This window comes from Tachypleus tridentatus, chromosome 7, assembly GCF_004210375.1.
Source record: "Tachypleus tridentatus isolate NWPU-2018 chromosome 7, ASM421037v1, whole genome shotgun sequence".
NCBI classification, from domain to species: Eukaryota; Metazoa; Arthropoda; class Merostomata; order Xiphosura; family Limulidae; genus Tachypleus; species Tachypleus tridentatus.
In genome coordinates, this window is record NC_134831.1 from 38,900,905 (window position 1) to 38,913,352 (window position 12,448).

Below are 12,448 nucleotides of genomic sequence, written 5' to 3' on the forward strand. Positions count from 1 at the left end.
AAATATAGAAATTGTAATATAGTTACTCTAATAATGTACCCGGTAATGTAAACATAGGAATTGTAATATAGTAACTCTAATAATGTACCCGGTAATATAAACATAGGAATTGTAATAGAGTGACTCTAATAATGTACCCGGTAATGTAAACATAGGAATTGTAATATAGTAACTGTAATAATGTACCCGGTAATGTTAACATAGGAATTGTAATATAGTAACTCTAATAATGAACCCGGTAATGTAAATATAACAATAAAAGTTCAATTTCGGTTTGAGTATGTTAATCAAAGTCCAGTCTTTCATTGGCTCGTCTTTAACGTTTCAAGGGTTTAAAATTGCCCTCTATTTGTAGCTTCATTGAATCCATTTTGTGCATACTAGACTTTAGTCCAACAGCAAGTAGATACTCTCTGGACAAGTCAACAACATATTACTAAAACTCTGAAATTCAACAATAAATGAACCGCGATCAGTTAATAGTTGATCGTTTTAAGTTAAACGAGTCAAACAGTATTCTTGTGTATTTGTGACTGTCAGCTCTATCATCCATAAATACTTGTTTTCATTATTTATACACTGCTATTCCAACATCTTCTTTACATTTGCAAAGTGTTTCTATTACTTGTTTTGTGACGGTTTTATCCCTGACTGAAAGTTAGTGTATTCTATGAATTATGAGTAAAATTTAATATTACATATATTGTATTTTTTTTACCCCATCACACATAACATGAAGACTGACTCCTTAAAGACACCGATTAAAATAACACAAGCTGTCAGAGACTGGTAGATGGCTACAAGAAGCGTCTCACTGCAGTTATTTCAGCCAAAGGGGTTAACACTAGCTATTAGCTGGTAGGGTGTCCTAACTTTTCCTCAGTTATAATACGCATTTTTGTAGAATTACATTTACAGAAGATCTTGAAAAGTCTTTTCTTCAGTTTTAATTGTTTAGTTATATTCCTATAATCTCTCAGTATTGTTGAAACTGAGATTAAATATCTATATATCCAAAAATGTTACAAAAATACACAGGCTTTCATAGGGTGTCCTCACTCTTTCACATGATTGTATTTTGCAAGATCTAGTGGTATTAAAACACCTTTTATTTATGGTGTACCAGAGAAACATGACTAAATCAACTAGATAACTCTATATTTTGCAAGATCTAGTGATATTAAAATACCTTTGAAGGTGTACCAGAGAAACATGAATAAATCAACTATATAACTCTATATTTTGTAAGATGTAGTGGTGTTAAAAGACCTTACCTTTATCGTGTGCCAAATAAACATGAATCAAAAACTTTTAATCACAACTTTTGAAAATTTCTAGAGAGTTAGCTTTAAGGATTCAGAACATTTTGTTATATTGTTCAGCACGTCTTATCTCCGTAGTTTCTTAGTAAGTTTGGTTGCACAGTTATTTACACAAATCAATCTATTGATTGACTTTCTCTTGATAGATGAATATAAAAACTTTACCTTCTTTATAAGTTTCTGTTCGCAACTGAAGAACAAAGTACATTCAAGCTAATAATCAGATGACGGAAATCTGTTCGATCATTAGCACTTGTCCTAGCTACAGTTTTTATAAAAAATTTTGATTGTAAAGTTAAAACTACGGTTAATTTAGGACTATGCTCTTTTTTGTTAGATATGTTTATTTTACGCTCACTGGTTTTGTTTCTGGAGAAATGATTGGACAGTTTTAATACTTTTATATTCATTTAGTTCTAAGTTCACTAATTAGAATGAGGGGGATCTAGACATGTTTCTTTAGTGTAACCATTAGTAAAATTAATAATGTTTTTAAAATAAAAGTAACAAGGAACATAATCTGCACATAACTCTGTTCCAATTGGACGTCAGTTCATCACAAGACTCAAAATTGGGGATTACAAAATTTTCATTGACTATAAATAAAGTTAAAGTACTTCATAGAAAGAACATAAGGAAAGACGTTATCAGAAAATCTAATTATAGAGAATAGCGATTATCCTGTTTGTGTCGTAAAATAATATTCGTGTACCGATAATATATTGTAGAAAAACTTATTCCAATTTTACTCAGCTTATAAACCGTGATAAAAAAGAATGTAGCAAAAAAGTAAAAAAACGTATGTAAACCTTCAATTCTGGGTAAGTTATGTTTCACCCGAATAAAGGTTTAATAGATTTCTAGAAACGGATTTACTTCATTGTTAACTGTTATTGTTGTTCTAACTCTACGTTTAGAGATATCTGAAAAAATAAGCAATTGCGATTGTGTGGGCTGAGTTTAGCTCAATGAATGGTGATTAGATGTTTGCATATAACGGTCCCAGTTATGTCCAAAAATTTTCGCGCTTCGCACTTTGGAGCGCTTTAGTCTAAGAAGAAGATCTCCAGAGTTGGTAGTGGGTGGTTACCTTCAAAATAAGAGACGTCTAGCGTAAATTGCCATTCAAGGTAATTTTCTGTAAGTTATAAGGTAATGTCTTTCTTTAGACTTAACATGTATTCACATTTTATTTCAGAAAACCCTGAGTCACGTAGACTGGACAAGAACTAACTGAAGATGGAATTTTTTTCAAATCTTGGTTAGCTTCTCGTGGTACTTACCTTACGGTATGATAGAAGTTGCTCAAATCTGGGTTTTGTACTTAGTTACATGTTTAAACATGGGAGAAGCTGATCGAGTCTTAACACGTCACAGTCTCTTCGACAGCGTCGAGTCAACAGGAGACACCTACCTAGCATCTCTAAATTTGGACATTGAGGTGAATGTCAGCGAAGACGCGTGGTTGTTGTATAACATCGAGAACATTTCTTTATATCAGAACAACAGTAAGTATTCTTACCCACTGACAATGTCAATTCCCGAAGCAACAACAACGGCTGTACTCCTCTCAACTATAATGATTTCTACACTCTTTGGAAATATTCTGGTCATTTTATCGATCTTTACCTACCGTCCTTTACGCAGTGTCCAGAACATGTTTCTTGTTTCTCTTGCATCCGCAGACATTGCAGTTGCTATTCTAGTGATGCCACTGAATGTAGCCTATTCTATCATCGGTCGGTGGCTGTTTGGGTTGTGGATGTGTGAAATGTGGCTAACCTTTGATGTTCTCTGCTGCACAGCGTCCATTCTGAATCTCTGTGCAATAGCCCTTGATCGATACTGGGCTATCCATGACCCCATAAATTATGCCCAGAAGCGAACACTCACCAGAGTTCTCTTTATGATTTTTTTGGTGTGGTCCATCAGTGCGCTCATTTCTATTCCTCCTTTGATTGGCTGGAACGACTGGCCACAGAATTTCACCGACACTACTCCCTGTAAGCTGACTGAGGAGCAAGGTTACGTCATTTACTCCTCGAGTGGATCCTTTCTCATTCCACTACTCATCATGACCATTGTTTATTTGAAAATATTTCAGGCTACAAAAAGACGACTTCGAAAACGAGCCAAACAAACACCTAAATTAGCAGTTTCCACAGCAGAAGTAGACAATGGGAGCCTTCTCAAACTTCAGAGTCTCAAAAAATGTGGAACAAATGCTAGTTTGGTGGTAACAACAGAAGAAGCTCAAGACAATGGTGAAGAGGAAGATGCTGGAGAGAGAATCCAGCAGGATAATCAGAACCAAGACAACGGACACAGACCTGGAGTGGTTCGTCAGTACTTAGAACAAAGACAGAAGATATCCTTGTCAAAGGAAAGACGTGCTGCCAGGGTTCTAGGCATTGTGATGGGTGTTTTTGTGTTCTGTTGGCTCCCCTTCTTCCTCATGTATGTCATCCTACCTTTCTGCACAACTTGTCACATATCACAGAGAGTGGTAAACTTTATTACTTGGTTAGGCTACGTGAATTCCGCGCTGAACCCTGTAATTTATACTATTTTTAATCCCGATTTCAGGAAAGCTTTCCAAAGACTGTTGTGCTCCAACTAAAACCTAATAATTTCATAATAAAGACGAGTCGTAGTATTACGATTGCATACAACTGCATTTAGTGTTTCAGTTTAAAAGTGGAATATTATTATTTTATGTAAACTGTAAATAATGCATTTCTGCGCCAGTTCCAATACCTGTAAAGAGGCATTAGAGTCAGATATAAATAGTTTATCAGTTAAGGGCAAACTTCTAAATAAAGAGAGAAACTAAAATATTTATAACCAAAATAAAATTTGTAAAAAGTTTCCCACAAGTAAAAAAGTCCACAAGGGACTCCATTTTCGAAATATCTTATCCCCAACCGACAAAGAAGACTGTGGAAAATGACGCCGTTCGCTAAAGGCCTATCACACTGGAATATATGAACAACGTGGATTGTATTGTTGGACAGCATCGATTTGTTTACTTCTCTTGATTTCCATTACCGAGGACCAATTTTCGCTAAAGCTCTTTTTTTCTTTTATTTATTGTCATCGTTTCTTCAGCTTCCATTACAACATTCTCTACAAGAGCACGTTTTGAATTTTAAGAATTTAATTATGGCAGAAACTTACAGTGGTTTTTCTTTGCTTATTTTTGATGGAAAAACTGTAGGAAATCTCAGTTTGTAGATGTGAACTCAAATTTATGTATAATACTTCAAAGTCATCTTTAGATTTTGTAACGTGTAAAAATCGTTAAAATACTATACCTCAACAAAAACTTGAACGTATAGTGAAATCGTTCAGTAAAGACGACGAATTCACTTCAGATGACAGCACATCAAATAACCTACACAAAATCTCAATGTGTATCATGTCACGTCACGCTTGATTTATTTAAACAGGAGGAGTCATAAAAACCTAAATTCATTTATCCAGATAGAAAGCTTCATTTGCTATCTGCTCATTACGATTTAAGTAATGGGGTATGTAAAGGAGCAGTGAGGAGAGGCATGAAGCCTTATAGGTGTAGTGAGTGTTGGTATAATAAATCTAAAGTAAAGACGTAATGTTGAATCACCTAGCCTAGAATAAAGTTCATAAAATTTATTCTAAAAATATCGATTCAATTTTAAATTGAATTAAGCTATTTTATGTTATATCACCAACGTTTTTAATGAAAACAAATCCTTTTTTATCCACGAAGACTCTAAGTTAAGAAATCAACAAATATTTTTCTAGTTTTGTTGTCTTTACATTTCATTTTATACTTTCATTACATGGACTAACAATAGTATTAGGTTATAATTTTGTTGCTGAGCAACACGACATAAAAGTGATTGTTGGAACGTAGTATTACCAAAATGCACTGGTTTTTTTCTAGGTATTAGAAGAAGTGATATTTACCAATAATTATTCTGTAAATACGCCACAAATCCATTTCATGAATGATCTTAATTTTGATTGGCTCATTTGCACTCTTCTTCCTCTTTATTGGTCGAGCTTGGTTTCGCAAAATGTATTTATTTCAGTTAGATATGAAGTGTGAGGTTTGGGTGGGAATGGAAGACCTTCTCCGTCATTATTAGAAAATCAGAGCAATTTGTATGAACGGTTTGTTGCTTATTAGTTGTCTTACAAAAACTAAAAAATTGAATTTACTTACAAAGTCGTTGTGTCGTAAAAACTACCTGTAAATAGTTGATAGTAAATAAACGTTATCAAGTTGTGAAGGTGTATCACTGAAAATAATCTATCGTATAAAGAATCAAAAAACATTTTTCTAAAAATATTAAAAATTATATTGGAAACGTCATATAAAACATTATCTAGAGAAATAACAACTAAAACATAGGGTAGAAAGGTTAGTTGAAACAATGCCATAAAAATAAATACCTAAAGGTAGAAGATAAGAACATAAAGTGAAAAATAATGCATTACAAACACCCACTGATAAAAAATATACAAAATATCTATCTAAAAAAGTCATCTATAAGTAAAAACATCTAATTGTAGAAAACATATAAGAAAAGTTAGGTGGAAACCTATAAATCAAAACCGTGACTTTCATGACAACATAAACAGCGAAAAGAAAATGGGAAGGACATGATGAAAAAGTCACCTGAAAACAAAATTTTCTGAATCATTCAAAACAATATTAAAAATATAATTAGTGTTTAATTATTCATAAGACCCATATTTTAATGTTACTCTCGTCATAAACCATCCACAGAAAGTCAACATATACTACATTTCTGCCCGCCCCGCTAGTACAGCAGTAAGTCTGCGGATTTACAACGCTAAAATCAGGGGTTCGATTCTCCTCGTTGGGCTCAGCAGATAGCCCCATGTGGCTTTACTATAAAAAAAATACAAAAACACAAACTAATTCTTTCTATCGATAACAGTTATTTAACCACGTCTGTTACACTTTTGGTAGTATAATTATTACAGAATTTTTAATAGAAAGTCACCATTTTCTGCTACGTTCTTTCTATGGAAACAGTTATTTAACAACGTCTGCTATACTCTTGGTAGTATAATTGGCTAACGGATGTGTATAAATTATTATAAGTCTGTGACAGACTTCCATGATTTTTTTTTTGTACATGTAAAAAATGTATAAGTGAATGAACAACTTGTAATCTTGAATGCCTTAGTGGTAGGGCATTGATCTCCCTAACCTGGATTCCAGAGTGCGTGTTCTTTTTCCGAAGTAAATTTTCGGTTTTTCATATATTACAATATTATTATAAAATAGCACAATTTGTATCTGGAGATATTAATAAGCAACATTGAACATCATCCAAATGACTTAAAATCAACACTAAAACTGGTAGTAACACAGCACGTCTAATACGAAAATCTAATATTGCGGACCTGAAAAAAATTCTGATAAGAAAATAATAGATCTCCCAGCAGAAGATAAATCTAATAACAACAGTGTAAGCATAAAGGAGGTGGACAAAAAGTGTTATTAACTTGTTATATCTTTTATTAGATAACACAAGAATATGTAAAACTATGTTTTAAGAAGGCATTCGATGAGATTTGTACAAATATGGTCTCAAATCCTAATTTTAACACTGAATTTCGTAAATATCTGGACTTTGCATGATTTTAGTTACATTTTCTCATAAAGTGTTTTACACCTGCTGTAGTTTCTTAGATTTTCTTATTCCAATTAGCTACAAAATAATTAAATAAGTTTCTCTCCAATAATCAATCGTAAAAATGAAACTTAAAAATAATTCAAATAAGTTCAGATTGAGTCGACGTTCCATTGGATTTCACTACTGCTTCACATCCATGTGACATGCTTTCATTGACTTTGTAGAGATATTCCCAAGTGATTGACTGCCATCCTTCTTTGAGTACTTCAAAAAGTTCAAAAGGCTTGCGATCTTTAGTTAATCAGTTTAAATCAGACCATACGTTTTCAGGTGATTGACTTGGCCATTCCATAACATCAATTCTCTTATATTTAAAATATCTTTTAACGACTCCACAATTGCAAAGAAACTTATTTAATCATTTTGTAGCTAACTGGAAGAAAAAAATCTAAGTAACTACAGCAGGTACACAACACTTTTTATGAGAAAATGTAACTAAAATTATGAAATGTTCAGGTATTTATGAAGTCAGTGTTAAAATTAGGATTTGAAATCATATTTAAACATCTCGTCGAATGCGTTCTAAAAACATATAGTTTTTTCATATTCTTATGTTAATGCACTTTCATTTCTATACCTTCGGCAAATAAAGGGGCCTGGCATGGCCGAGCGCGATAAGGCATGCGCTCGTAATGTGAGGGTCGCGGGTTCGCATCCGAGTCACGCTAAACATTCTCGCCCTCCCAGCCGTGGGGGCGTTATAATGTGACGGTCAATCCCACTTTTCGTTCGTAAAAGAGTAGCCCAAGAGTTGGCGGTGGGTGGTCTCTAGTTTTACACTACTAAATTAGGGACGGCTAGCACAGATAGCCCTCGAGTAGCTTTGTGCGAATTACAAAAACAAACAAACAAACAAATCGGCAAATAAATGTTATTGTAAACCCAATTATATGTTCATGCGATGAAAAATAGTTATTCTTTTATTTTTATTTCCTAGTAAAGAGATAACACAAACTAAAATATTCTGACTCTGTGTCTAATCTGGCCTGAGATGCTCTAAGAAGTTGTTTCAAGTTCCTTCGCCCTCGAGATCTACATTTCAGGTATTGAAAGAATAGATTTTCTCAAGAGTAAATAAATAAAAAGTTTAAACCTGAACCATAGCGCAAGCAGCACGTTGTCTAAACTAAATGATCGGACACCCCAACTCATAACTCTATTAATTTTAAACTGTTGATTTATACGTAATCATATCTGACAGATAACACAACAGGCTTAACTTTTAAAACACGACCATAATTGATACACTAAAAGAGTAGGCTCAACTTTTACAACGTCTTTTACATTTGAATGTGTAGAAGGTGTTCAACAGCATATATCATGGGTTGGAATCATCCATTTCTAAATCCACAGCTCAACATTTTAGTTAATAAATCCATTAACTTAACAAGGAATGTTCTTCATGATAAAACAAAGAAAAAAACACCTACTTCTAGAATTCTGTCGATTTTACGCATTGATGTTATTTACATATATTAGGCTTAACATCAGAGGCTGTTAGTATTATAGCATTCTGGGCATTTATTTTCCTGCAACTCTAAGAACTGGCTCTGGCAATCTCGTGAACGACGGCTGTTCGCTTTATCTACAGATTTGAAGCTATCTTTCAATAAACGTTTTAAATATTGAAAACCATTTTTCAATATTCGACAAAAAACGATTTTGAGTGGTTAAAGTAACGTTGTTCTAGCTTCAAAATTAAATAACTATTTTTGTAAATTTTAAATGAAGTTCTTATATTATCAGACTCGGTTTATCTTGGAATATCTTGGATTATCTTAATTTTCAATATTTTATTTAAGAATGTATAACAAGTAATAAATCTGTGTTTAAGAACAGTTTATGTTTTTGTTGTTGTTTATCACAAATATTGAAGTTTAAGAATGATGGGTACATATTGAACTTTGACACTGAAGTGATACATCGTTACAAGAAACACGTACATTCTAAACATTTATTTTATAAGTTGAAGTAATACCCCTTTATTGTTTAGAGTTTAGCTTAACAAAGCTGCTAAAATCATGCTTTTAAGAAAAGTGAGTATGGTTAAAGAGAACAGATGAAACTGTTAAAACTAGTTTCATAACCTTTGTGATAAATTTTGTTCCAAAAGTGAGGCTTATTTGACACTTTCAATTTGTTAAGCCTAAATGAAGAGTTTACTGTTCTCATACAGATTATAAACTGCCTTACGCAACGCTCTATCACTTTAAATGAACTATTTTATTACATAGGTCATACTGGTGCATTAAACACCCTGGGCAGTTGATATTAACCACTTTGTTACATAGATTATATTGATATAATAAATGTTCTTTATTACATAAGTTATATTAATGCACTGAACGTCGTATTTAGCTTGTAATTAACTATTTGATTATGTATATTATTTATTTACGTAACAGCTGTCTTTTAGTCCCAAGAACGTGAAGATAATTTTGTTTACAACGTTGAATATTTTGACCATAACTTTAGTTCTCCAGTTTTTCTCGTCCTGAGTTGGCAGATATTATAATAATATTTTATTATTGACAAAAAACCCTCTCTGAATGTTGTTAAATTATCCAAAAACGTAAATTCGATGTACCTTAAATCAAGTTTTAGAGAAAGAACACTCGTCTTACTTTAATACGCAGCTTCAAAATAGAAAAACTCGTGTTACATACAAATTCATGCGTTATACTGTATGGGGCCTAGCATGTCCTCGTGGTTAGGTTGCTTACTCGTAATTTTGTAGTCACAGGTTCGATTCCCGTCATGCAATACGCTCTTAATTTTAGTAGTGATGGCGCTCTAATACAATTGTTAATTTCACATTTCTTTCGATTGAAAAGTAGTCCAAGAGTTGTCTTTCCTCTAGCCTATCACTTCTAACTTAAGGACAGATGGTACTCACAAACAAACTTTGGTGTACGAAGACAAATGCTGAGTGTTAGCGAAATGCCATTTTTAAAGCTAATTATTTTAATATTATCACGAATACCGATTTTAAAATTAATTATTTCATTGTTGATAAGTAATGCCTTTTTAAAACTAATTATACTAATATTGTTACGTAATGCTGTTTTACGTATTTTTTTTGTGAGTGCCACCTACAAAATTCTTTCCACCTTATTATGTGTCACTGTATGAAACTTTCATTGATTTATCTTAACATGTTTTAAGATATTTACTTTATATCATAATTATTACTTATCTTTTTTATGAATTACAATTTGGTATATGTATTTTAAAGCTAATTGACAGACTTAGAATGTACCTGATGTACAGGTAACTGAGATAAATGGGTCTAATTCTCGCCTTAATGTTATTGTGAACAATTAAAATGTATCTGAACTACACAATTATTTGTTAAAATTTTTCTGTTGTAATTATCTGCCTAGTAAATGATGTTGTATGCATTAGTGACTCTTGATGGAATATAACGTAACACTGCACAACAATTTTTTTGAAAAGTTTTGCTTCCTGAAAAGTTTTTGCTGATTGTGACAGGTACCTGGTGGGTATGCACAAACATAGTTTTGGTTTTGCTTCATCACGTAGGAACTCTGAGAAATAGACAGTTAACTGTTCACCGACAATAACGTATTTAATTGCGTTTATGTTTCTAATACGCTATAAAGGTCAACGTAATTAAAAATGTTTTGCTCCTGATTTTCGCTTGTATTCAATGTCCGGTGCATCACGTTGCAGTGTCCAACAGTAGTCAGCAAGTATTGACGGATTCCAGTTGCCCTGATATCGTTTTTCTATTGTAGCAATGTCCTGGTGAAACTGAATATTTTGATGAAACGGTACGTGATAGGCAAATTTTAATGTGATTTTCGTGATCAGTAGCCAAAAATCTATAAGGAATACCCAACAGCGTTCAAGAAGCAAAATCTTTGTTGTGCAGTGTAATTAGTTTTAGCTTAAGCTTTGGAATCAGTTTTGTTGAATTAGACAAATGTGACAATTTGGTGTCAGAAATTGGATGTTCAAACTTTGTTTTGTATTCAAGTTTAAGAAAAGAGAGAATATTTAAAGTGTTTGAACGTCGCTACACTCAAGGTGCAACTACTGAAGGTACAGACTAGAGGAACGAGAGGTGCCAAAATGGAAAAGAGCGGTTCACCAACGTGGGTTAATCAAATAAACCAACAGACTGGACTACCATACAAACAAATACATCAACGTCGGTGAAACGGTCCATCAACAAGCTATTGTTACAAACCAAACAATCTTCCACAAAATACTCAAACCACTTATTTGAACCAAACAAAAGCTCTACAGACTATCCAGACAAACCTATGTCAGATGTAACATCATACTCCTTTGAAAACATTAAGGAGGAAATATCACTTACCTTGAAAACATAATAGACTACATGAAAATAACAAAATATTAAAAAATACCCAATATCGCACATTGCTTCTAATATATAGTACATAACGCACTACCCCTAACATACAGTATAAAACAAACAACCCATAACATACAGTACATGATACATTATCCTTCATATACAGTACATAACATATTACCCTTAGCATACAACATATAACACACTACCCATGATACATATAGTACATAAAAAACTAACCAAAACATGCAGTACATAACAAACTACCCATAAAATAAGAAACATAATAAAATACTTCTAACGTATAATAAATAATAAAATATTTCAAATGTAATAAAATCAATTTGACAGTTTTTGAAATACAACAATTTAATATTTAGCTTAAGTATGATGTATTTATATACACATACACTGCTGGCCAAAATCATAAGGCCAATGAGCATAAAAAAAAATATGCATTTTGCGTTGTTAGACTCAACCACTTATTTGAGTAGAGCTTCGAAAGATGACAATAAGAAAAGGGAAAATAAAAAGGTTTTTTAGCATTTAATAAGGAAAATGTAAACACTATGAGATTAGCCTCAATACTAGCTAGTCAAAAGTTTAAGAGCATACTGAAACGAAGCGTTAATCGGTAAACACGTAACGAAATGTAGTCGTTTGTGTTCAAGCATTAGCGTTGTCAACAATTCCCACTGACATCTCCTGTGTTACATTGGGTAAAAACATAGAAAAGGCTAAAACGTTGACAGAGTTTGGACGTGGCAAAATTGTCGAGCTGCAAAAGCCAGGTCTCTCTCAATGTGCCATCGCTGGTGAGATTGGTCGTAGTAAAACTCCTGTTGCAAATTTCTTAAAAAACCCTGAGGAATACGGAACGAGAATTTCAAGTGATCGGCCCAAAAAAATTCGCTGGCGTTGAGCAGGAGGATTTGACAGGTTGTCCGGCAAGACAGCAGCCGATCGTCGAATCAGATTAAGGCCCTTAAGGACGCAGAAAGCAGCTCAAGAACAATAAGACGGCATCTACGAGAGAAAGGTTTTAAAAGCTGTAAACGTGTTCAAAG

The 12,448-nt window shown here is 33.1% G+C and overlaps 1 protein-coding gene across 1 annotated transcript; it reads left to right on the forward strand.

The window, feature by feature from the left end:
• Window positions 1-2,536: 2,536 nt before the first annotated feature.
• LOC143255477 (putative G-protein coupled receptor No18) lies at window positions 2,537-4,443 on the forward strand. Its single transcript, XM_076511204.1, has one exon. It carries the CDS (start codon window positions 2,614-2,616, stop codon window positions 3,940-3,942), a length of 1,329 nt encoding a protein of 442 aa, XP_076367319.1. The 5' UTR covers window positions 2,537-2,613; the 3' UTR covers window positions 3,943-4,443.
• The last annotated feature ends 8,005 nt before the right edge of the window (window positions 4,444-12,448 follow it).

What these genes read in the sequence shown, in the direction of transcription:
- LOC143255477 (XM_076511204.1), top strand. Translation starts at nt 2,614, where the DNA reads ATGATAGAAGTTGCTCAAATCTGGGTTTTGTACTTAGTTACATGTTTA.